The sequence below is a fragment of the Misgurnus anguillicaudatus genome, chromosome 23 (assembly GCF_027580225.2).
Source record: "Misgurnus anguillicaudatus chromosome 23, ASM2758022v2, whole genome shotgun sequence".
Classification (NCBI taxonomy): Eukaryota; Metazoa; Chordata; class Actinopteri; order Cypriniformes; family Cobitidae; genus Misgurnus; species Misgurnus anguillicaudatus.
Window position 1 is genome coordinate 18862143 of NC_073359.2, and position 27132 is coordinate 18889274.

Genomic DNA, 27132 nt, shown 5'->3' on the forward strand with positions numbered 1-27132 from the left:
TTATAATGCATCATTCTTTATTGACTAGTCAGAAAACATAACATGAAAAGAAATGTTTAGAATGGTTGGTCCCTCAAGGCTCAATAGATCTAGAATAAAGAGATCCAGGTAAACAAAACAAACATTCAGTAAACGCTTCTTGCTCTTTTCGTTCACACGTTTGTTTCTTCGTAACCGAACTATTTAAAGATGAAGCAGATTTTTATCTCCCTTGCACATAAATATTTTTGAAATAATATGTTTCTGTTTATCCACTGAAATATGCTAAAGTCTCATCAGTCAGAAAAGCATAACTTCGTAAAATATCGTTGTACCAAGTCTATCTCTTGTTATGTTCCAGTTCACACAAAAATATCTGACTTGGTGCTTAATTTTGTATCTGCTAAATTTGTCATCACATGCAAATCTATACACAGTAATCCATCTACAGACAGACTATTTGATTGTGCACATATCACCCAAAAGTCCCAGCTATTTTAATCCCAAATCCGAGACATCACTATTCTATTTCTGGAATGGGACACGATTGTGCTTATATACAGTACAACTCTACTTTATCCTTTGTACAAATGTACTTGTTGTTGGGTGTTGCATCAACACTGCAATGAAAACAAATGACCGGATTTGGACTGTGTTCGGATTTCCATTGCACAACCGAATGAAAGCTTTTTGTTTGTTTTCTGTTTTTTAATAACCTCTGGTGATAAGAAATAAGTGCTCTGCAGAGATCCCGCTCTCTTAATGTTTAAGCACACAGGAAGGCACCGTATTATTAATGTGAGGTGGTCGGGATGTTTCATTTAGCCTAAAATCAATCAACAATATAAGCTTGTGTGACAAAGCTCCCTTTCTCTCTTTTCGTAATTCATCAGTCATTGTTTATCTGCATATTGAAGGTCTTTCATTTTAATATTTTCTCTATGAATAGGGCACTTTAGTTGCAGCCTAAATCGTACAATCTTTTATTTTTTCAAAATGCTTTGTCCTTGTAGCCTTTAGCATGCTAGTTAAAAGCTCAAACAATTGCCCTAAAAGGGCAAATGCTTTTAAAATGGCACACTGCTAAAAAAACCATTTGGTTCAACTTATTGCAAAAAATTATTTGCTGCCTTAAATTTTTTTTGTTTGGTCAACTCAGGTTTACAAGTCATTTCAACTTACTATTATTTATCGTTACTGGAGATGTAAGCTCTTGTAAAAAATTTGCAGCATTTTAGTCAACGCAACATATTTTATTGTTTATGTCAACTTTTTTAAGACAAAACTTAAAAAAGTAAGTTGAATTGACTTGCAAAACCAAGTTGTTTTAACTTCGTGCTGCATTTTTTTTACATTGAGTAAGTTGACATGACTTGTAAATCTAAGTATGTAAAATAAAAGAAAAAAACTGTATTTTTGTATTACGGAAAATTTCTGTAATTAATGGATGCCCATTATTTTACGATATTTTTCCCACGCCGCAGCTGCCGGAATTTTACCGTTTTTTACGGAATTTCTTTTACAGTGTAGATTCAACAAAAAAAATTAAGGCAGAAAAGATTTTTTACACACTGGATAAAAACATATTTATTAAATTTACTAAATTTTTTAAGGTAAGTGGTTGCAATCAATTTATTTAAGCTAAATTTAAACAACCACAAAAAAATATAATAATAAAAAGTAATTAAATAAATTGACTGCAGTGCCTTAAAATTTTTAGTTGATTCAAACATTTGAACATGAAAATTTTTTAGTCAACTCATATTTAAACTTACTTTTTTAAGTTGAACCAACAAATCTTTTATTACAGTGGGCGAGTATTCATAGACAATGCTGACAGATGCTAAACAAGCTTTGCTTCATTGCATAAAGAGGCCTCATAGGTCGCCAATGGAACAATGGGCGTAAAGGCATCACAGTAATAAATGTGAATCGGTTGTGAATCTGAATCGTTTTGAACAGTGGTTCTCAAATTCTCAGCGTGCGGGCCCCCTGTGTATGGTGCTCCCCTTTGTGGCTCCCCAAAGCATACGTATGACATAAAAGATACCAAAAATGTAAATTTAAATTAAACAAAACATAATAAATTATACAAAGTATTGCTGTTGGTTACTAGCCTTATTTTTCTGAGGTTTAATTACACAGAATTTATGATAAATTAATGTTTTTTATAAAATGTCATTAAACTGGGGCCCCCCTATAGCACCATCTCAGGGCCCCCAGTTTGAGAACCACTGGCGTAGAGATCATCAAACCTAAAATGATCAATACAGAATTCAACTTGTATTGTGAGCTAAAACTGAGAGCGGCACAGACACTATTTATTTTCTACAGGAGCTCAAGATGAAGTTATTTATATTTTAGGCATCTATTTTATTGGATAATTCGTATTGAGTTGAATGTTGTAGCGTGATTCACAACCATGCCAGCCAGTGGGAGTCACTCTAAATGTCTCTTTTGTCCATTATTTCCCAATGGCAGCTAATGCAGACCATCTCTAGAGATTATCCTCATGGTAATTTTCACATAAAAGCAATGCTAATAAGGACAGGGATCATTTTGTGAAATACATGCAAGAAAAGGCATGCCTTTCTCACACATTCATAAAAATTGTCTCTAAAGGCCTGATTCGAACCCTATCTGTTTACATAAACAGAGATAACCTTTCCCCCAGCTTTTGCTTGCAGTGTTTTGATGTTTAATCATTTCCTTACAATTTGGCACCACATATTCTAATTTCTCATTTTCAAATATATGATCAACAGTACACAACAAATTATACAATTAAAATATATAATAATAATAATAAAATACCAGTTTCACATAAAGAGGCAGTTTTAGCAAATTCAATAATAAAATAAAACTTTTCTAAGACAGTGACACATAATAATGGATCGCTAATTTGGGATTGTGGCCTAGCATACAGTGCAAATACCACTAAAAAAATCCCATCTATCTCCAGGTTGGAATAAAGGATATATAAGCAGTTTTTTATAGTTTATCTCAATTATGCTGAGGATTATGGAATTTTATTTATAAAATGTAATAATAATCAAAATCTGACAACAGCTACATAATAGAAATGCTAATGCCAATAATGAATCATATTTGAATTATAATTTGGATCATGAATAGACATCCAGAATGCAACAAAAGATTCAGATTGCAACACTGAAACAAAATTCATGCACTTAGAAATATAATAAATCTTAAATCTAATAGCACCCAATTTCACAGTGGATTACCTAGTGCAGTGAAAATATTGGCTTTTGAAGTCAACAAGTAGCTAAATGGAGAGCTTTAATAACAAAGACAATGGACACTTTGTTTGCTTAAGACGTGGTTTGTCTATCAATGTGAGGTATGAGCTTTAATCTCCATTTTTTTTCTCTCTCTGGGCATGGAAGATACATCTGTACAACACGACTAACATCATGTGGATGACCCAACCTGTTCCAGATCAGAGCCCAAAAGTAACTTCTATCAAAACCTACAGTTTCTGAAGTGTGTGATGAATGGAGCCACATGCTACACCGGACTGTGATCGGGTGACGTGTAGGTCACTGTCACGGCACTACAATCGGGCTGTTCCCGGGTCCTGCGCAGATCCGAGTACAGTCGCTCATCGAGGGTAGCTGCTAGTTTGTCACTTAGCTCTTCTGTGATTGTCTGTGGGCCGTAGCTTGTTTTGGGTATACTTTGATCAGGTGGCTCGGGAGGTGGTAACGCTTGACTAAAGTTCTCCCGACCTACTGCTTGCTCCGCGGCAGTTTCAGTGATCGGTTGCGTTGCTTCAAGAACCTCCTTTTCATTGATGGTTCCACTACTGTCAGAGCTAGAAGATATTTCTGTCTTGCCATCTTTCGCATCCGTCGCTGTATCCTGACTAGCAGTGTCCTGATCTGTTTTAGGTGTTTCCGGAGTACTGGTCGCACCTTCGCTGCTCTCTTCGTCGGGTGCGCTGACGATTCGCGGAAGCGTGCTGTGGTAGCTAGTCTCTAGAGGGTAGTTGACCGTTTCGCCGCGTCGAAGCGGAATGCGGTACCGGTCGAAAGACGTTTGGAAGCGCTGACCCGGATCGCTGTACTGCTTGGAACGCTGCCACTGTTTGCGCAGGTGCACGCGGGAACGATGCTTGGAACGCAACGGTGACTCCTGCTGATCGAATTGCGGATCGTGCCGCAAGAACTCGTGAAATAAAGCTTCCGTTTTCTCATCGATGCTGTAGTCACGTCGAGAAAGGACGGGGGGGTGAGGTTTAGCGTCACGCTGAGTGAACATCTGACCGTAGGGGGACCACAAAATCGCACTCTCATCGGTTTCCACTCCGTCGACGCCGCCGCTAGCACCTGCGGGTTCCTCCTCCAGTTCCTCGTCAAAGATGTCCGTGTCGAAGCTCTCGCAAACGGTTCCTTTGCGTCCAGAACTGAAGAAATGCCTGCGCTCCACAGCCGAGCCGTCTTTACTACTACTGCTGCTCCCAAACAGTCGCAGCTCCTCAGGAGCGCGAGAAGGGGCTTCTATAGACGCATAACCACTGTCCATCTGCAAAAGCTTGCGGTTACCAGATTCTCCGTCACTTCCCTTTTCTGAATCTACACTATCCTGCTTGCGTCTTTTTTCAGCCACTTCGTCTATCGGCAGGTCCGCATCCATCTCATCTCCAATATCTTGCGAAGGGTATCTAGGAAGCCCACCCATCTCAGTCCTACCCCCTAGAGAACATACACTTTCTGCATCACTACGGACCGAATCTTTGTCATTGTTGCTGCTCTGGTCTGAGGAGACATAACGCTCGAGCGAGGCACGAAGAGTCCAGATATCACGGTACAAGGTCTGAGGTTCTAAGCTCTCTTGATGGCATCCCATCCCAAAGCTCTCATCAGGGGGTTCGGAGGTGAGGCCTATCACCCCCGGCCCCATTGCTCTGCTGCAACTGGGCTCCACCACCACCTCCACCTCTAACCTGCAGAGCAGCACATATACAACATCAGAAGAGCTTATTTACTAAAATACACATTATATTTCTTAATGCCGCAGGATCATGTTTATTTCGGCATGTTTCCTTTTAAACACATTAGATGTGTTTATCTGTTTGGTTTGAGCTTAGATTGAGAGTTGTTAAAACCGGCATCTGTTTTTCTTGTTTAATGCACAGATGGCAGTGACTCACACTGTGGTGGTTCATTTAGGAAGGCCAGTACGTAAATATAAGAAAATGCATTAATGTTGAAAACCGTGCATATTCACCAATATGCAAAACATACCAACTGCTAAAAATACTAAAAGTTGAACATATGGTATTCTGGTACCCAAATAGTGAAAAAATCATCTTCTATCATCGAAAGCAAAGCAGTGATATTAAGGCACAGTCTATTTGAGATGTAGCAGAGCTATCTAATGATGCCATGGTAAGGCAATGTTATCAGGTAGAGATCAATCCAGCGTGGAATTGATTCTGCTGTATGAGGCGTGAGGCGGGCAGATGGTTGCTATAGCGAATGCATGAGAGAGGCAATTAAAGATACCTGCCGAGGGAGGGTGGGGGTGTTGAAGGGGGGGATAGGAGACGTGGACTGGGCCGGGTGGGGCAGTAGGTAACGTCCTTGGTGCGAGCGATGTACTGGATGAGGTCGATATGATGGGCGTCGTGATCCTCCTGGTCCATGCTTTCGCTGGCCGCACGCTGCCTCTGAAAGTGCCTCCGTTTGGGAGAGCCTGTAAGGACGACATAGTATCATCAATTCTTGAGTTTGGACACGTTTTCGCGGCAGCCTCAAAGCAATTTTTAACCAAGTGATCCATTCTACACTGATTTTAGTAGCTAAAATATATATGTATAACACCCTTAATTCTGCTGGGTCAGAACTTGGACACCACTAGTAAAAAATATGCAAAACTTTGCTTTTATCAAAACGATTATTTTTAACAAATAAAACAATAATAAGCTTTTCGGACAGACACTTTCTCTGCCTCTCCAAAATTTGGATGGGAAGAGCCCTGCGTCAACCGGCCATCTGCTTGAGAGTACATTTTGGCACGGATTTTTCTATAGTCTGTTGCACACAAAAGCCAAAGTCTGATTCTGAATCTGCTCTATGCTACACGAAGGCAATAAAACTCCAATCAGGTTTTCAATCATTTACCAAGGTAATACGCAACACCGGAGCTAAATGAAAAGCAAAGAAATGTTCAATATTGCTTCGCATCCCCTAAGGCTAGAAAACTGATCGCTTCAAAGGCTTATAATACTGTCACAGCAGTGTTGTCCCACTTCCTTCTGTGCTGACAGACCTGAGAGGGTATAAATCAAAAGATGACATAACCAAAGAGCCACATTCGAATCAACAGGAACAGCATACAACTGCGTGTCCAATATAAGACTATAGAAATACTTTAAAAACACCATTTCGATGCCTGTTGTCAGCAACGCAAATCCCAGTGAACACAGAGAAACTGATTTAATGTGTTGCTTGATGCACTATAAGTCACTTTGGATAAAAGCATCTGCCATATGCATTAATGTAAAATATATAATTTGAAATAGCAAGCCACTTGCTCATAAATGTATTAAACTGAACCATTTAACCAAAATCTTATATAATACATCTGCATTTCTTTATGTTCGTTAGTTAAAGGCAATCATAATATTTCTGTGACACTCCCAAAACCGGAAAACTATTGGATGTGTCCACTCACCTCTCATTTCTAGACTTGAAGCTCTTTGGCTGCTGTCAAATTTCCACTTTTTTATCTTCAAGTAAGGACTTGCTCCTTCCAGACTGGCGTGACGCCGGAGCTTGGTGAAGAACTGTTGCATGGGTCCCTGCAGGGGCCCGCCAGGGGATGACAGGGCCGTAACTGAGGCAGACGTACCCTCTCTACCATTACCCATCATGCCTGTCGTACGAACCACTCCTCCTCTTACCTCCATCTGTTTATGTTTGCATAATGATTACATAATGTTTTATATAATATAGTTGATATCAGTTAAAGAAATAAAAACACTTTACAGTAATTTTTTTGTTAACATTAGTTAACTCTTTCCCAACCATTGACAAAATAACACATCAATTAAGAGAAAACGTTTCCCTGCCAATGACGAGTATTACCGACAATCCTTAAATACCGTTATTATCGGTTACTCCCGCAACTTATAAAACCCGGAACTATCGTCCTAGTGCAAACAGCTGTATGTCCGTGTATGTTTTGAGGATCGCTCGGAATCTGATCTCTATCAAAAGTCCTTTACAAAAAGGAATTATCGCAGCTTTTCACCCAAACTTTTGTGTTTTTGAAGAAACCTACCTATATTTGAGAGGTGATAAAAAAGAACTAATGAAGGTAGGATGTAAAGGTTTTTGTTTGAAAGTAGAGGGTCTGTTATTTTATTTGATATATTGTATGTTGATATATTTAAAAAAGAATATTTTCTAGAAGGCATTAAACTTTTGTGAAAATCATGAAAAATGCTGCCGCTGACTGGCAACTTAAAAAAAAGGCGGGCGGGGAAAGAGTTGACGTAGTGTGCTAACATAAACTAATAATGCACAATACTTCTACAGTATTTATTACTCTTAAAATTAGTATTTTTACAAATTCAGAAAAACACGCACATCCAGAAAAGCTTATGGTCGATAACCGATCAAACAGACCCCTTCTGGGTCAAACCATTGTGTATTTTAATAAAATTATTTTGGGAGCAATAGTGGCAATGTGTCGATTTTAACGTTTTACTATCTGTCTACTAAGTTAACTGTTAGTAGCTAACATTAAGTGCAATGTGGGACTTTTAGAAGGATCTCTTGAAAGAAATGCAATATACTGTAATATACATAACTATACTATCAATGTTGTATAAAGACGTTAAATAATGTTTTTATTGCCTTATGCTGCGTTCAGACCAGCCGCGTAGAGGCGTCAAGCGCAAGTGATTTCAATGTTAAGTCAATGTGAAGACGCGTTGATGCGCGTCTGGAGGTCTCGCTGCGCAAATGAGGCGTTTAGAATGGCGCGGTAGACGGGATTCTGCCTCATTCGCACGTCTAGTTCGTGCGAATGGCGTGAATTGAGCGTTGCCACGGGAAACGCGCAAGTTGGACATTTTGAACTTTGACGGAAAAACGCGCCTCGTTAACCAATCAAGAGCTTGCTCTAGTAGTAACGTGATTACAGAAAGCGATCGGAGTCACAGAAGCCCCTCCCATGACGCGAATTTCCGTGTGAATTTCTCGATGACTAGAATTTCACGCGTGGCTTTGAGTAAACTCAAAATGTTCAAGCGGCAAACTAGACACGGTACACGCAAACTTGACGCCTGAAACGGGGATAGAATGAGCTGTTTTTATTTACATACACCGCAGGTCCAACCATTACTTTATGAAAGTCGCCATTTAGTGCCGTCATGTTTCTACAGTAGCCCTTAATGGTCAAACTGTTCTATAGAGCGTATTTTGTTACTACGTTGTCTCAGACGATGACGTGTTTGTCCTGTGGATGCTACCGTAGCTTCTTTATGAATTTTGAAAGGTAGGGGTGCGCTGGGGACTAAGCAATTGGTTGCAATTCACATTCTCACCACTAGATGCCACTAAAAGTCCCACATTGCACCTTTAATGCTCGTGAACACGAACAATAGCATTAACTTTAACATTAACAAAGGCTTAAAAACGACATTGTCAGCACTTTAACTAATGCATTTACTAAAATGAACAAATACAACGCAGTGTTGTTTCAGTTGTAGCAAAAATGTGGCATTATAAATATTTTAAATGGTTATTGACTACATGTAATATGTTATTAAAAAGTAAATATGACTTACTAGACAGGGGCTGGAGGGCTCAGGACCGGTTTTTGTGATACTTTCACAAAACTTGTCCACAACAGAATTGAGAGCATCACCGGGAAGGGCAGAACTGGGGCTGAGGCTTCGACTGGTCAGGGCAGTTTGGGGCAGTGAACATACTGGTGGCTGTGCACGTGACCAAAACAATAATAAATATATTCATCTCGCTGATCAGAATCAAATAAATATCTAAGAAAGTATGAAGCAATTGGAAAAATCAAAAAAATGTATTCATAATAAAATAACAATTTAACACCTTAAAAATAAGATTGATATATTGATCAGGTAAGCTTTTTTTCTTATGGTTTTAAATGTTTAATTAAAAAAAATAGTTTTAGACTAAATTACTGTTATTTTATCGAAGCAGCATTCCTAAGTCTAAGACGGGCCGCTTAAATATGAACGACCTCATCTAAATAAATCAATTTCTGTAATGCATAAACTTCTAATGATTCCTATGTAACACTGAAGACTGTCCATCACGGCCTCAGTGCTTAACTGACCTAGAAAAACCCCATCACATGCTGTCTACATAATGACTAACATCAATATTTCAGCTTCTATTAGCAGAGCAATGCGACTGTCACCTGAAAAATGGAGAGGCTGGATTTAGCGACGGGCCTCGTTGTCATGGCGATGCTGTTCTCGGATGACTCACACTCGTGGATGGTGAGTATGTGCAGGGCAGGGGGAGGGAGGTGGAGGTGGGTGAGCCGCGCGTTCTTTAAATGATGAAAGTCGCCCTCCGTCAGCGTGTACCTGAGGTCAGAAAGAGCGGAGAGATGTTACAAAACACGTTGGCGGGTCGAACAGCACGACATTTTCTCCAACAAAGGAACTGAATGTGCGCACAGATCACATAAAGTCCTGGAAAAGTAGGAAATAAGGACTGGGTACAGTACGTTACATATATATGGAGGACGAGAATGGAAAAAATGTAATAAATAAATGCATACATAAATATATACAGATAAATGTAATACTGTGAAAGGAAAACAATAAATAATATTAAAAATAAATGTATAGAAAATAATACTTTTAATAAAAATAAATAATTTATAAATACAAAATAAATGTACAATGAAACCCAGCTATTAAAAATATTTTCATTAACATTATTGCACCTAAAAAATTTTAATGCTATTAGTCAGCAACTCTGAATGTAATTGTACATGTAACAAGCTTATATAAAAGAATAATTGAAGCTGTAGTCTGTAACCGCTGTGAATAGGAGCTCTGTGTGTTTGGAGTGCGTTGTGTAAGCGAGTAGGCGGCTGACCTTCGACCTTTCTCCTGCGTCTTCTTGCTGTGGTCGAAGAGCGCCGCTTCGTTGAAGGAGACCCGGCGGCCAGTGGTGCCCGTGGAGAGGAAACGCTCGGTCTCCATGTCGTGGGAGCTGGCTGCCGACAGGCAGTCTGACTCATCCACGCGAATTGTAATCTCTGTGTGGAGTGAGACAGATTATAGCAGTGGATGTGAGAGTTGTTTTTGCAAATTGCCCTTAGTTGCTGTTTGTCAGACTGTATACATGTGCATATAAGATTTATAGGTAGCTGGGTTTTTACAGGCTGTCACAATCGATTACAGTGTGTATAGTAAGTCAATATGAGCGCATATTGATTGCAGTGTGTTGTGATTGATATTTCTGGATGCATGTTTGCTTTGAACCGAAATGGCATTGCACACATGCATTTGTTTGCTATATTGGTGAAGTTCTTACCATGCACTGGCTGGGCCTCCTCAATATAGGTGGTATTACTTTTCTCAGCATCATCACTAGCCCTGAGGCAAAGAATGAACCTTCAATGCAAACATGTAATCAGTTACATTTACATTTATGTCAGTCTTTCTCATCTCATTCATAACATGCATAGCTGGGTCATTCCCAAATGTGACCCAGCACCAAAAAATCAGTCATAATTTGCAAGGGTATATTTATAACAATAGCCAACAAAACATTTTATGGGTCAAAATGATATGCTAAAAAATGATTAGGATATTAAGTAAAGATGTCATGTTCCATGACAATGTCCTACTGTAAATATATACATAAAAATTTATTTATCTGTAATGTAATATGTGTTGTTTAGGACATCATTTGGACAACTTTTAAGTTAAATGTATAAATCTCAATTTTAAAAAATGTACCCTTATGACTGGTTACAATCTGATTTACAATTAAATTTACTATATTTAGAATTTCGTAAATGTTTAAAATGTTTTTTCCTTGGTTTTAAATCTTGGGAAAATTTTTAAAACATTTTTATTATGACATATTAAATGAAAATATTAAAGACAAAATGTTTTAGAAAAGTACTTCCAATGCATAAAACACCACCACATTATATTAATTGTTTTCAATTTTTTAACCACTGACTGCACTGTAAAAATTAGTCAGTCCGTTTTTTAAGTTTTGGCTGTAAAAAGTTTACAAAACTGACAAGTTTAAATCGTTTAACTTAATTTTTTAAGTTAAATTATTGCTGGGCAAAGATTAATCGCGATTAATCGCATAAAAAATATAAGTGCTTTTTTGCGTAAAATATGGGTGTGTGCTGTGTAGAGCTGTAATCGAGCCTTAAAAGTTAGGCCCGAAATGACCGAAGCCCGACAGAATGCAGCCCGAACCCGAAAGTACATTTTGAGTGACAGCTTTTTAAAAGTCCGAACCCGTTTAGAGCCCGGCATTATTTAAATGTGCGCACACACACAGCTTTTGTCAAGAATTAGTAATTTACACAGGTTTTAACATTATTTATTCATGACTAGGCTACACGCCACTTGGAAGTTGAAACAAAGAAATAAAATAAGTCATCTGTAACATCGTAACATCTCATTCTAAATAGGCCTATGCAATACACTATAAATAGGCCAACATGCCAATAAAAACAATTATTTCTTAACGAATTAAATTAAGATAATACATTCTGAATTAAGATGGGTATTTGGCAATAACGAAATTAAGATAAAGGCTCTGGGGGATTTGCTTTGGCACTTCTCCCCATTAATGCCAACATTAGTCTATATCCTCTGTCTAAATTATGTATTTAAGACTCAATTAATATTTAGTTATACATTGAAAAACCTTTACTCACCAAGATTAGGCTACATGTTTTTGTTGAGGAAAATTATTAAATCCACTGTAAATGGCTCCAGCGCAGTCCTGCGCTTACTGATAGTGCATCCAGCAGCATTGAACTTGACCGCTCATTTACCGCGCAAAGCCGGAGCGCAAGCCCGAGCCCGTGTAAATTTTAGAAATGAAGCCCGAACCCGACCAAACCCGTCGGGTTCGGGCAAAGATCTTCAGCTCTACACTGCACTTTAAAAATTAGTCAGTCAGCTTTTTAAGCCCTGACTCCAAAAAGCTGACAAAACTGACAAGTTTAAATCGTTTAACTTAACCCTTTAAGCCAAATTATTGCTGGGCAAAGATTAATCGCGATTAATCACATAAAAAATAAAAGTTTTAAGCAAAAATGTTTGCGTAAAATATGAGTGTGTGCTGTGTGTAATTATTATGTATATATAAATACACACATTCATATATGTCTTTAAGTTACATTTACATGTATATATTTATATATTTATATTTGTATATATTCTATATGATATATACATTTTTTTAATATATAAATAAAAACTTTCTGAAATTAATATATGTATGTGTGTGTGTGGTTAAATATACATAATATTTACACACAGTACACACACATTTATTATGCAAAAAAATCACCGTTATTTTGTATGCGATTAATCGCGATTAATCTTTGCCCAGCACTAATTTAACTTAAAAAATTAAGTTAAACGATTTGAACTTGATTTTATAAGTTTTGTCGGCTTTTTGCATCCAAAGCTTGGGAAGCTGACTGACTATTTTGCAGTGCAGTGGTAAAAAAAATTAACTCATAAATAAACAAAGTGAAAAAACAATTAATGTGGTCTGGTGGTGTTGTGTGCGTTGGAGGTGCTTTTCTGAGGCATTTTGTATTAATGATATTTTCATTTAATTTGTCATGATAGAGTTTTTTACATTTTTCCAGAGATTTAAAACCAAGGAAAAAACATTTTTAAATCTTTATGAAATTCTAAATATAGTAAATTTAATTGCACTAAAAAATATATGTTGATTTGATAAAAAGGCTGCATATTTTTTACAGTGTGCTCGTAATTTCTAGTTTGATACTTTTTTCCCAAAAAAGTTAATAAATTGTGATGCTAATAAATCATCCTCAGCTTTTAAAGGACAAACTCACTTTAAAACATAAACCCTAATTATTAGTTTTATTACAGGTTTGCATTTTTTACTGTCACAAAAAAAATCCATAAAAATTGGAGTTTTGTATCTATTTGTTCATGTGTGTTACCTTTGAGCCCATCAAAACACTTTCAGAATATCTATACATTTGTCAAAACATTAACAAAAAAATCTACCCCAGCAGTCACTGAGGTTGTACTAAAAAATCCAGCTTTGCATGTAAAGATTAGTACCTCATAGATACATATACGTATCTAAAAGGTACATATTGCTACCAAATGTAAACATATCTGTACCTAATGTTACATATTAGGACCTTTTAAAAGGGTACTGTCCCAGTGACAGCTGGGGTACATATTTTGACAATTTTTTCTAGCAGGTAGCGTGCTTCTTCACATTCACTTGTAGCAAATACATTTAAATTCGAAAGGCTGTTCAAAATAGCAAAAATACCAATGACTCATCCTGCACTATACAAATGTTTTTCTTTCTACGGGTGTTTTCCCCTTAAAACATGAAACCAACATTTTAAAAAGCCACTGCACTCTAATGGCGTCCTTAAATGCTTCAAGGAGGGTCAGAAGTTGTGATTATTTTGAGAATGACACAACTGTGACCAATTTTAAAAAAGAAATTCTCATTTATGTCCTCTAACCTGGCGATGACACCTGAATAAATGACACAAAACAGAGTCAATAATGACACTGGCTTTATTACAACGAAATAGTTTCATTTGCCATAAGGCATCGCGTGGTAATGAGAAACTGAAAATGTGCTTCCAGTCCTCCATCCACAGTGTATGCTGGCACTGTGTGTGTGTCGGCTAGAGTGCACTCTACAGCACCAGGAGTGATTTATCGCGTCTGATGGCTGGTATGAGATCTCATTATGCTTGTCATTTGTGGGAGCCTGCACTCCTCTAGGCTGCCTGGAGAGCAGGCAGACTCCACACCTCTCACCCGAGAAATATGGACAGCCTGTGACCAATGTGCATTTTTGGATCCGAGCGCCTTTAGCTTCACAAGAGCCTCGGTTTAGTAAGGTTGAACCTGTATGTTATGACTCCATGTCAAAATATGCATCATTTATAGTGATCAGATCATTATTGCGTAGTGATGGTGTTATTATTTTGTACTACATAAAATATATTCCTATTGCATGATAGATTTTACTAAGCCTTAAACACAGAACACCATTCAGAAAACTTAAGCAAGGCTCTCAGCCAATGAGGTTGAGCTTCCCGTTTGGCCAAACAATGGTAGACAGGGGACTTTTAGGTTGAAAATTGTTTAAACCCTTAACTTTTCTACTCCAACATCTGATTGGTGGATAAGTATGGATGTTGTGATATTGTAACGTCAATGTATGTGTGTGCTTAAAGGCGTTCATCTTACCATGCATGGCGTCTGTCACCTTCACAACAGCGGCGACACAAAATCAGAAGGACAGAAAGCAGGACCAACGTCCCCCCGACAAAGATGGACAAGAGGACCAGCAGGAGAACATAGCCATTCTGTGTCCCTGATGACACGGGGACATCCTGGACAAACACCAGAGAAAGGTCAGTCAGTCTGGAGGTTTGGGACCAAATTGAGTAGACACAATGGATTATTAAGAGGAAATTCCAGTTCTGAGTAAAATCCCATGACTTCAGTTTGGAATTAGAGAAGTAACTCCAATGCAGTGAATGGGTGAAAAGACAGAAATTGCAGAAGCTGAAGCTGTATAGTAACTTTTACTAAAGGCAATATTTGGTTTTCAGGGATTTATATATATATGCTTGGACAAAGATTAATCGCGATTAATCGCATACAAAATAAAAAGATTTTTTTTGCATAATATATAAGTGTGTGCTATGTGTAATTATTATGTACATATAAATACACACACATTTATGTATGTATTTAAGAAAAATTAACATGTGTATATATATTTATTTATATTTTTATATATTCTTTATGATATATAAATAAATAAAAATGATATATAAATAAAACATTTTGGAAATAATGGTATGTATGTGTGTTTGGTTAAACATACATAATAATTACACACATTTTGGATGCGATTAATCGCGATTAATCTTTGCCCAGCACGGGAATTTTGCTTCTATTAAAAACACAGCGGGCCATCCATTAATATTATACACCTGACCCTATACACCCAAAAATTATGCATTTTTTCAACCCATGGTTGGGTAAAATATGGACAAACACAACTGTTGGGTTTAAATGAACTTGTGATTGTTCAGTAAATATGGACATTTTCTAGGTTAAATTAACCCCATTGTTGGGTTTGTCCATATATTGTATATATGCGGTAACTCACTGGCAACGTATAACTGTACATGTTTTTTACAGTATGATGCCTTTACCGCAGTTCCATTTTACAGTATAATACCCTTACTGTAACCTCCCCAAGTAGCCTCTTCTGTCACTCTCCCGACACTCCAAGAATCGAAATCTTGGCATCACTACAGTGTAAAAAAATTCCGTAAAAATTACAATGTTATTACAGCTGGGTTGCCGGTAATTTACCGTAGATTTAAATTTATGTCATTTACTGGTAAGAGTTTGTTCAAAGTTAAATAAATTTTAAATATTAACAAGTCTTTATCTTTACAGAATAAAACTATACAATAACAGCCTCATCAACCTTTTTCTGTTTTTTGCTTCAGATTTTGTTTCCCAAAATGTTTTGCTTGATGCTGTTTTTTTAAGTTTTACTCTGTAAAGACAAAGACTTGTAAATGTTAAATGTTCATTTAACTTTGAACAAAATGTTTCCAGTAAATAACATAAATTTAAATTTACGGTAAGTTACCGGCAACTCAGCTGCAATTTCTATGGATTTTTTTTACAGTGTAGTGTTTTGAAGTCTTGAGGTCAAATTCAAATCTGACGGTCAATCATTTTTCCTTAATCCCTTTCTTGTTTCTATCTACAATTCTCAATAAATTATTTACACTACTGAAAAACAATTCACATTTTGAAATTTGCTTCACTGCTAAAAGCATAACAAATAAAATGTATTTCATTTCATAGATATATTTTATTTTTCCATTTTATATGCTTTTATAACACCGTTTTATTCAACTACAGTAGCACTACTGCTGTTGTTTTACAGCAGTCTACCACAAATTCAAAACATACAGTAAATCACTGTAAATTAAATGTTAATACCATAATGCAATGCATATTACAGTAATGAACTGGAAAAGAAAATTATGGTATTTTACTGGGCATTTTGTGGTAAGTAACTGTACCCTGCAAAAAATCACTTTCTTGCTTAGTATTTTTGTCTTGTTTTCTGTAGAAATATCTAAAAATTCTTAAATTAAGATGCTTTTTCTTGATGAGCAAAATGACCTAAGTAAATAAGTTTAGTTTTAAGACAAATAATATACAATTTAAGTGAAATTGTCCTTAAAACAAGCAAAATTATCTGCCAATGGGGTGAGAAAAAAAATGGTGAAATAAGATTTTTTTTAAAACACTTAATTCAAGTAAAATTTTCTCACCAGATATTTTTGCTTGTTTTAAGCACAAATTCACTTAAATTGTATATTTTTTGTCTAAAAACTAGCATTATTTTCTTAGGTCATTTTTCTCATCAAGAAAATACATCTTGATTTAAGAATTTTTAGATATTTCTACTGAAAATAAGACAAAAATACTAAGTACGAAAGTCATTTTTTGCAGTGTAGAAATTACAGTTAAGTCTAACAGTGCACTGTAAAAAATTTGCTGTAATTTTGCAGCTGGTTGCCAGTAACTTACTGTAGAAGATAAAGTCTAAAAATGTTTCATGTTCATTTAACTTTGAACAAAATGTTTCCAGTAAATAACATAAATGTAAAATCTACAGTAAGTTACTGGCAGCTAGTTGCCAGTAATACCCAGTAATACTGTAATTTCTACAGAAATTTTTTACAGTGTGGCATTTATCGTCTCCAACTTAAATCTCTTTTCTTGGATTACATCAAATACATGGATTGTATGCAACAGTTTACTTCCTGGGATTGGTGATGTAGACAAGACCGACATTAGAGGTATTCGGGCCAATCACAAAGTACAGATTGGCTGGCCAATCAGGGACACAAGCGCTTTTTAAAATCTGTGCGTTTCAGGAAGACAGGGAAATCTGGAGCTACAAAAATGTACGTTATATGGAAAATAAAGTGTTTTTTTAACCATAAACCACATGAACACATTGTATTATACCAAATACACTAAATAAGTTGTTTTTAGCAATAAAATAGGTGCACTTAAAGTAACAATAGCTTACAATTGCAAGCTACCTAAGTTTTACAATGCATTAATTCGAGCAGTTTTACATAAGTATAACTTTCAGTTTTAACATGAAAGCCCTTTGTTTCATTTTCACTAGTCTTTACTATGGCAAAGGTGGCAAGACAAATTTAGAAAGATCTAGGAGGTGGAGATCTACGACGTAGAGACAAAGGTGGATAAGACAGTGGGTTTCTTTCTCAAAGACATCAAAGCACAAAAGCGTGCAGCACCTCTCGATTCGCCTCCTAGGTAATTGTCATTTTCAACCATGTACCCATAGAGGTGTTGAATGGAAAGAATGCTAATAAGTGCATAAGTGCAAGATCCTAACTAGCTTGTGGGCCATAATATATAAAATGCAACACCGTACAGTTTTTCATTGGTTGAACAGAACTATTATTGCAGAAGCCATTGTTACACTGAAGAGCATCGTCAGTTTTTTCGCATCACACATTTTACTTCCTAAATAAGATGGGTAGGAAGACTGAGTTCTCTGCACCGCTAATCTATAAATACCAGCAGGTTGTTAATCATTGGGGCAGACCACTATTAACCCAGCTTAACATCAGCAAAAGATTTTCTCGGAGGAGAACTGGGTGGGAAAGTAGCACCCTGAAGATGTGATCAGGCTGTTTTTTTAAAAGGTGACTCGACCAGTTTGGACAAAATAGGGTTTTCAATTCTTTGCAATTCTCAGTATGGTGATCTAAATAGCGGTCATAAAGCTGTGACTGGGTCAGTACCCTTTAAAATGTAAATGTATACATGTATAAATTTGGTACCAATATGCACCTCTAAAGTACAAATATGAACTCCAGATGCAAATGTGTACTTTTTGAAAGGGTAACGCCCCATTGACAGCTAGGGACCATTATTTGACATTTTTTTTGACAGTGTGTGCTTATAATGTAACATCAATATTTTTTAACCCATGAATAACCATATAGCCAGAATGATTCTTGATACACATTAAAAAATTCTTGGTTGTTTCAATCCATGATGGGATCAAATATGGACAAACCCAACACTTGGGTATACATAAACCTATGATGGATTGTTTTACACCCATGGTTGGATCAAATATGGACATTTTCTTGGTTAATGTAAATCCACGGTTGGGCTTTGTCCATATTTTGTCCAAACATGGGCTGAATCAACCTACACTGTCAGGAAATGGTCACAAAATGGTCGCTAGCTGTCACTGGGGTTGTACCGTTTAAAAAATACATCTTTGCACCTAAAGAGTTAATTTTAGTACTTCAAAGGTACATATTAATCTGTAACTATACACTCTAAAAAAACAAACGGTGATATATAGAACCAAGACTGTTGATTTGAATCGTAACCATAGAAGAGCCGTTTTTGGTGCCATATATCACCGGTGAAGCACCTGTGTGGAACCATGTAGGGGCCATATAGAACCACTATAGCACCACATTTGGTTCTGCGTGGCACTATGTGGTTCTGCACAGGTGCTTCACCGGTGGTATATGACACTAAAAACGGTTCTTCTATGATTACGAGCGGAGAGCCACTTTTGGTGCTATATAGCACCGTTTGTTTTTAGAGTGTATGGTACATCCCATACTAAAAAAATACATTTCGCTGGCCAAAAATATATTTTAAATATATGCTAAATACATGTTGTAGAATGTTATGCTCAATTAAATATATTTTTGAATTTGGAAATATATTTAGTTTTAATTTTCATATATCAACATATATTTCAAAATGTATTTTAAGGGCAAGCAAATACATTTCTAATTTTACATCCCATATGGCAAAAATCTGTTTTTTGCTTAAATATATTTTAAATACATGCTAAATATATTTAATTGCATTGTATTACATTTTATGTTTAACTATCTATATTCTTAAATTATTTATTTATTTTTATTTACATTTTTATTGTTGTTTCTTTTCTTTTATAAATGTATTTATGCTGTATTTATAATTGCTTTTTACAGCACCTTGGGCAGTGCTGTATTTATAAATAAACAAACAAACAAACAAATACAAGTTAATTTTATAAAGTATATTTTTGAAGTTGAAAATAAATTTAATGTTAACCTTTTTAAAATTATGTTTACAGGTTTGTAACATAAACAAAGTTTTTCTTCCAATGGGACGTGAATATATTTCTTTGCATTGAAATATTTGGAGAGCTATATATTTTAAAGGATTAATCCATTTTCTTAAAAAAAATCCAGATAATTTACTCACAACAGTGTCATCCAAAATGTTGATGTCTTTCTTTGTTCAGTCGAGAAAAAATTATGTTTTTTGAGGAAAACATACCAGGATTTTACTCATTTTAATGGACTTTAATGGACCCCAATACTTAACAGTTTTAATGCAGTTTTAAATTGCAGTTTCAAAGGACTCTAAAAGATCCCAAACGAGGCACTTTTAAACCACAACTTCTTGTCTTCCTCCGGTCCTGTGACGCGCCAGCGCGACTTCACGTAATACGTCATCACGTCAAGAGGTCACGGATGACGTATCAAAACTACGCCCCAGTGTTTACAAGTGTGGAGAAAGAGGACCGTTCCGACGTTGTTATATGTGGAATGATGCTAATTAATGTCTTTGTGTCAATTTATTGTTTAAAATGGTCCGCAAATGTGCGTTTCATATATGTAGCATGTGACCTTTCCACGCAATTACGTGAGGTCGCGCTGGCGCGTCACACAGCGGGAGGAAGATGAGAACTTGTGGTTTAAAATTGCATATTTTTAATTTTTTTGCCAAAAATGACAATCGTTTCGCTAGATAAGACCCTTATGCCTCGTTTGATATCATTTAGAGTCCTTTGAAACTACAATTTTAAACTGCATTAAAACTGTTAAGTGCTGGGGTCCATTAAAGTCCATTAAAATTAGTAAAATCCTGGAATGTTTTCCTCAAAAAAACATAATTTCCTCTCGACTGAAAAAAGAAAGACATCAACATTTTGGATGACATGGTGGTGAGTAAATTATCTGGATTTTTTTAAGAAAATGGACTAATCCTTTAATGCTTTAAAATTTATTTACTTTTAAAATATATTTCAAAATATACAAAAAAATGGCCAAAACATATGTTGGTGAAAAATATATTTTCTGACATTTTTTTGTATATTTTGAAATATATTTAAAAATATATTTTTTGCCGTAAGGGATATAGGGACCCTTTTAAAGGGTACAGCTTGTGACCATTTTTTCTTAGTGTGTAGCATTTTTTGAAGTGAACTGGGTTTCCCAAATTTTCATGTTTAGTGCCAAGGAGATCAGCAAGAACCAATGCCAAAGCCGTTTAACCAACAATGAATATAAAGTCAAAAATACTTTGCTCTTCTGCAAAGCGCATCCTCTAATCAAATGATGCTGCTTATACCGGTAATTGAAGTTCCTGACAGTAATTCTGGGTTCTGATGTGCTGTCTGATGCATTGTCTGACAGCGACAGATTCAGTCTGACTCAAAATTCGCTAGTTGAAGCTAATTTGCTTAGATGCTGTGGTGGATCCAATTAGGAGGGAGACAGAACCGGATATTTTCTATTTGTATGTCTGGAGATGCTGTAAAGGGGGAATGGGGGCAATGAAAGCAACCAGCACAGGAAGTAGAGGCAAAGAGGGTCGAGAACTTACCGTGGAGTGTTCTGTAAGGTTTTTCCATACAGCAGAGTCATTGCTCATGGTCCAGGCCAGAGAGAGTGTCCCCCCTGAGGAAGACAGTACAGGAAGTCAGGCGGCTGCTTTGAAGTTAGTTATGGCACTAAAGATGGATTTGATTTCCATTTGTCCTTCACAAGGAAAGGGAAAAGGAATGCGTTTCTGAACCAACAATTTATTCGCCATGATCATCAAATACCAGAAATATTCTGGGTTCCTATCTAGCGAGATTACAGTACAATTTCCACATGGCTATAATTTTTTTTTGTGATTTGCTGTTTAAAGTCATCATAATGAAAAGAACATTGTGTGAAAATATAAGCTTGATATCTTTAATATTGACTGAGTAAGATCATAGGAATCAATGTGAAATCAATGCTCCTCATAATTAGATTGAGACTTTAGTCTGGATTTCACAGACAGGGTCACATATACTACACAATTCACTCCTATACTATAATTTTACTTATATGCTTGTGTCGTTAAAAATAAAGGTGCTTTAAAGGTAGGGCAATGTATCTGCAAGAATCTAATGATGCAATACGATACATGTGATGCTATGCGTTATGTTGAGATACATTGCGGTACTGGCAGTGGAGAGAATATTTTTGCGATATTTTCCATTTTAGGAATATAATAGGCTATAGCTGTAGGAAAGATGTCATTTAGAAAACACACCACCATATGCAAACATAGCAAAAATGTTCAAAAATGAGTTTGAGTTTAAGTTCACAGAAAAGAAGAATGCTATCTAGTGGTCGGTATGTAAACTTCAAACGAAACAACTGCCATGAATCTTGTACGATTTCTTTTTTAAAAAATACAGATATTGCATTTTTTGAGAATTGATATAATATCGCCAGTCAAAATATCACAATACTCACATATTTGTATCTGTATTTTCTTACATCACTATTAAAAGTTTCTTCGCAGTGATGCCAATCTATTTTTGGTTCCTTTCTAACCTTTAAATATAAATACCCCCCCCCCAAAAAAAAAGCTTACAGAAAGGTTTTTTGTATGTTAGAGCTTCTTTTGCTTTTCTTTTGAGCGCTCAAGTTCGTTATTTCAAATGTAGGCATGCGGTATGCGCGCTCATAATGGAAGCAAAGCGCACACGGTGCAACGCACGTTTTTTTCCAGGCGCATCCACACTGCATCGAGTTAAAAACATCTAAACTTTTCAGAATGCTGCAAGTGCACCGCAAGTCATGTGACAAGAACCAACCAATAGTTGCGTTTTCCGCGCGGTTTTAAATGCGAAATGTGAACCGCCTCTTACGCAACCACACAGCAAAAAATGGTTTTGGAAAATCATTGTGTAGCACAAGCACGATCTTATAGTTTGTATGTATGTTATGAGATATTATCACGAATTTCCGCATTTTTTCGTGATCGTATAACGAATTCCTGTTTTCGTGTGATTATCATGTATTAATTACTGAACTGTTTTGTCCTATTTTCTTATCATTGTCGCTTCGGTTTAGGGTTAGATTTACATAAAATTACATCCCTACCCAAACCCAACTCTAAACCTAACGCCAGGGACATATAAAAAAATATATCAGAAAAAATAGTATAAACCAATGTATAAAGTGAGATTCTAATGCAAGCACCAAATCTAACCCTAAACTGAAGCGCAATGGTTTAAAAATAGGAAAAAGCAGTTGAGTAACCAATACGTGATAATCACACAAAAACAGGTACAAATGTTGTCGTACAAATTAATACAAATTAGCCAAAATACATACACTGTAAAAAAATAGTTGTAATTATGCAGCTGGTTGCCAGTACCTTACTGTAAAAGATGTTTAATTGTTCATTTAACTTTAACAAACTGTTGCCAGTAAATAACATAAAAGTAAAATCTACAGTAAGTTACTGGCAACCAGCTGCCAGTTATACTGTAATTTCTACAGATTTTTTTACAGTGTACGAATTGCCGTGAGATTGTGTTGGTAACACTTTCCGAACATTGTGGTTGTTTTCAATCTAGTAGGGACTAGATATCAAGCTACGATTATTATCATTATTAGGGCGCACTCACACTATCCAAACCAAACCGCGCTTGGGCGCGTTTAACCCCCAAAGCCTAGTTCGTTTGACTAGTGTGATCGCACTGTACCGCGCCCTTGCAGAGGTGGGTTGGAGCTCGGTTCACCTGGGCTCAGGCATGGAAGGCTATAGTGTAAGCGCAATTGTGCGACCACAAAAGGGGAGACGTCAATTGCACGACCACCCAACTTTATCCGCCTTCATAAAAACTCTTTAATGCACACAGCAGGGTTACGTGAATGTCCGAGCTGCACACGCGACAGACCATCTAAGCAATATGATGGCATGTGAGAGGGCTGTGTGTCATTGCGCAACAAACGACTCAGAATAAAAAACAAACTTACATTGAGAATTATAGTGGATTCCAGTGTTAAGAGAGCACTTTACTTCCGGCTTTGTTCAAAACAAACGCATACTAATGACAAAAGCGTGCGCAGGCTCGGATTGATTAAAGTACAGTATGAGTGCAAGCTTATGGGGGAGTGGGGGGGGCAGTCGCGCTGTGGCATGGTTTGATAATGTGAGTGCGCCCTTAGTCCAAAAGTGGCCTCCAGATAAATATCTTTGTATGATCAACAGACCAAAATGTGCAGTGTGGGACTTTTAGAAGGAACTATTGACAGAAATGCAATATAATATACATAACTATATTATCAGTGGTGTATTAAAATGAACTGTATTGTTTTTATTACCTAATAATTAGCCGTTTTATCTACATACACCGCAGGTCCCCTTACATGGAAGTCGCCATTTCGCGAGTCGACAAACTAAATGGACATTTTGTCACAACGTTGTCTCAGATGATGACACGTTTGTCCTGTGACATCTACCGTAGCTTGTCTATGCGTTTCGAAAAGCAATTCACAGTCTCAACGCTAGATGCCGCTAAAAGTTCTACATTGCACTTTTAAGTCGTTGTCCACGTATCGATCAGTTTCATAAACTGACAAAAATCTTTTGAAGTGAAACCGAACTAATTCATTCACAGACTTAAACGAATAACAATAACACATTTTTTCAACATTTGGCCTGCTCCTCGCACAAATTATCACATGACTTGAGAAGGCTAATAAAACTTAGTAAACAGCAATAGAACGATTCTTCAAATTGTCTTCCAACGTCATACACGTTCTAAACAACATAAAGCTTAGTCAGAGACATTAACATATTCTCGTTTTTGAACAAACTGTTCCATAAGTACCTTCATGCAAATCACAATCCTACTGTGGTTCCAAGATGCAATGGTGTCAAAAGAAAAGCAGTTTGCATTACAACAGCACCGGTTTCCCACCCAAAACCACCCTTTCATTTGCTCTTTCTCTTTCCATTATCTCAAGATGTTTCTGGCTCTCTGGCGACTCGGGCCTGGCAGCATATGTTGCTCTTCTCAGATAATACCATTACCGCCGCAGGTTTCCTTTCAAACCATAAAAACCCCTCTCCCGCTTGCACACTCACCTCCAGAGCGGCTCTCCACAAACAGAATGCTGTTTGTGTTTGTCCTTGCTTCTTTACTGTTGCGATGCTGCCTCTTCTCACATCTCTAAAGGCTGTGTGTGTGCGTTTGTGTGTATGTGTGTGGTGTGTGTGAGGTGCAGAAGAGAGCACAGTGTGTTTAAAGGGCTCTGACTGCAAAGCCTTCAGCTCTTACTGCATAATGGTCTAGCTTCAGCCCACCTACCTGTTTTCACAGGATTTCATCTCTCTTTGCTTCTCTCTCTCTCTTAGAATCTTCACGGTTAAAATAATTGAAGCTATTTTTCGCGTCTCGGATGTGTAATGCTGATGCATCTTTTACGAGGACATATGCGTTAAAGTTATTGAACAAACAGACAGACGCTCCTGGAAATGTAATGACATTCACAGATTTCTGCCAGCCTTTATGCTTAACTGCTTTTTCGTATCCTGGCATGCATATTAAAGGCTTTACATAACTAGATTGTTTGATATGCATTTGAAAGTTATTGGATATAAATTGTATATTTATGATATATTGTTGTTTGTACAGTTACTTTACATTAGTTGATCCTATAGATGCACTGATGGAAAAACTCATTATTTATTATATATATTATATATTGCTTTGAGCTAACGTTTTTTTTGTGTGTATGCCATAGAAGAACCATTTTTGGTTCCTTAAAGAACCATTCAGTCAAAGGTTCTTAGAAGAAACATTTCTTTCAAGGTACTTCAGATGTTAAAGGTTCTTTATGAAACCATTCAGCCAACCTTTACTTTTAAGAGTGCATCATGGGCTCTTCAGAGAAAGTTTTTATTTATTTAACATAAAATAACATTATTAGATAATTATGCTATATAAATGCACACCGTTATCTATATTATACTTATGAAAACAGAATATAAAACAGTAGTGGAGGATTATTTCAATGATGAGGAATATTATGCAACATTCGCTTCTCTTGTCATCATTGCATTCATTCAAGATTTATATTTTGATAGATGCTATTTTATGGCGTTCACAGACACGCGATGTAAAGCATTATAGATGAATTTAATTCACAAACCGGAGCATTTTCTTTCAATCCATAACCGTTTAAACCACAAGACAAGCGAAGTCTGCATGAAGATCCACTGCGCATTTTACATTGCCATCATTCCCAATGTAATAACGCACGAGACACTGAGGAATATGCTGGAATAGAATAGAAAGAAGACGCCAACTTACCTAACTGTAATTCATGTGGTCCATGAGACAAAAACACTCGCAGACGATTCTCAGATCTTCTCTTTAATTCGGGCTTTCAAAGCTATTTGTATTTATGAATGAAGTCCCCCTTGTTAAACACACCCACTCTCCCATCACCCAGTGAGATGAACATGCTGTGACGTCAATGTGAGGGATGAGGTATAGCGTTACTTATCGCAAGTGTCTGTCACGCCCTCGCCCTCTGATTATGTTATGGAAATGAGGTAATCCCCCATTTGAGTCAGTGAAAAATCCTCTGTGTAACGGGCATCCCCATGCGGTCTGAATAAAATGTGCGCGTGCAATTGGTTAAATATGGGGGGGGAACAGATGGGGTTGAAAACACGCTAATAATGGGTATGCCATGGCGTTCAGACGTGCATTAAAGATATAAGTGCATTATGTAATATGAGTGAGTTATCTGTTTGCTAAGTTGCTGATCTTTATTTCAAAACTTAAAATTGTTATTCCATACAGAGTTATTAGAAAATCATTTTGAGCTCGAGGTCTTATAATAATTTATAGAATAGATTTTTAGTATTAAGTTGCAATTGATATTGACTAAGCGCCCCCTACTGGTCTTGCCGCCTATTACAGATTAAAAGTGTCCCAAATGACGCACACGAGCCTACACACTATACACCCTTGACTCTTACGAAGATGAACCATGATTTTATTATAGTAAAAGTGACAGGTGGTTTTTGACATATTAATTAAGATTTGTAAAACCATGGTTTTACTACAAAAACATAGTTGAACTATTGAAAATCCATGGTTAATTTGTGGTTAACATGGTTTTATATGGTACCAACTTTTTTTGTTGTTTTATTCGTAGTAAAAACCATTATTGATTTTCCTAAATGTAGTATCGTTTTAAATAGTCGATCACACTATTTATACTACAAAATTGCGTATACACTAAGTACACTAAAAAAATATTCATTCAATTTACTCACATTTTTTAAGGTAAGTGGTTGCAATCAATTTATTTGAGCTACATTTAAGCAAAAGTTTATTTTATTTTATTTTATTTTTCATATTTTTTGTTTAAATGTAGCTTAAATAAATGGATTGCAACCACTTACCTTAAAATAATTGAGTAAATTGAAAGAATACTTTTTTTCAGTGTATGCGATTTGGGACACACATTTTGTCTTAAATATTTCAAGTCCAAAATCATAAAGATTCTGATAAAAATATTATGTAGCCTAATTATTTGGTTATTGATATGAAAAATGTGTCGGAAATAATTGACTCATAAAGGAATGCAAAATAAATGCATTTTTAATCAGAAGTGACCTCAGAGGTATAAACAAAATCTATAAGCTGCTACAAAAACAAA

At 36.4% G+C, this 27132-nt stretch overlaps 1 protein-coding gene and 1 long non-coding RNA gene across 4 annotated transcripts in view; one reads left to right on the top strand and one right to left on the bottom strand.

Annotated features, from left to right (window-relative positions):
- The window catches only part of LOC129452820 (uncharacterized), a 34288-nt gene extending 15651 nt beyond the window's left edge, over nt 1–18637 (top strand). The window contains exons 3-5 of the long non-coding RNA XR_008647274.2: nt 9382–9493; nt 14464–14643; nt 17472–18637. This is a non-coding gene — a long non-coding RNA (uncharacterized lncRNA). The remainder of the gene's footprint in view (nt 1–9381; nt 9494–14463; nt 14644–17471) is intronic.
- On the bottom strand, nt 1–26021 carry cbarpb (CACN subunit beta associated regulatory protein b). Of its 3 annotated transcripts, none has more exons than XM_055216854.2 (10): nt 25770–26021; nt 21005–21078; nt 14477–14622; nt 10545–10606; nt 10104–10266; nt 9412–9583; nt 8801–8950; nt 6679–6913; nt 5508–5697; nt 1–4945 (listed from the first exon to the last, which is right to left on the bottom strand). In XM_055216854.2, exons 2-10 carry the CDS (start codon nt 21050–21052, stop codon nt 3508–3510), a joined length of 2604 nt encoding a protein of 867 aa, XP_055072829.2. In that variant the 5' UTR covers nt 21053–21078; nt 25770–26021; the 3' UTR covers nt 1–3507. The 3 variants fall into 3 exon arrangements, with proteins under 3 accessions (XP_055072829.2, XP_055072827.2, XP_055072828.2); XM_055216852.2 differs by having other exon boundaries at nt 10545–10624; nt 25770–26019; XM_055216853.2 differs by lacking the exon at nt 25770–26021 and adding an exon at nt 24542–24730 and having other exon boundaries at nt 10545–10624.
- Nucleotides 26022–27132: the final 1111 nt, after the last annotated feature.

Coding starts and splice junctions, on each gene's coding strand:
- cbarpb (XM_055216852.2), bottom strand. CDS start 21,052: ATGAGCAATGACTCTGCTGTATGGAAAAACCTTACAGAACACTCCACG. Junction 10,625..14,476: donor GGTGACAGACGCCATGCATG/GTAAGATGAACG, acceptor TTTGCATTGAAG/GTTCATTCTTTGCCTCAGGG. Junction 10,267..10,544: donor GGAGGCCCAGCCAGTGCATG/GTAAGAACTTCA, acceptor CACTCCACACAG/AGATTACAATTCGCGTGGAT.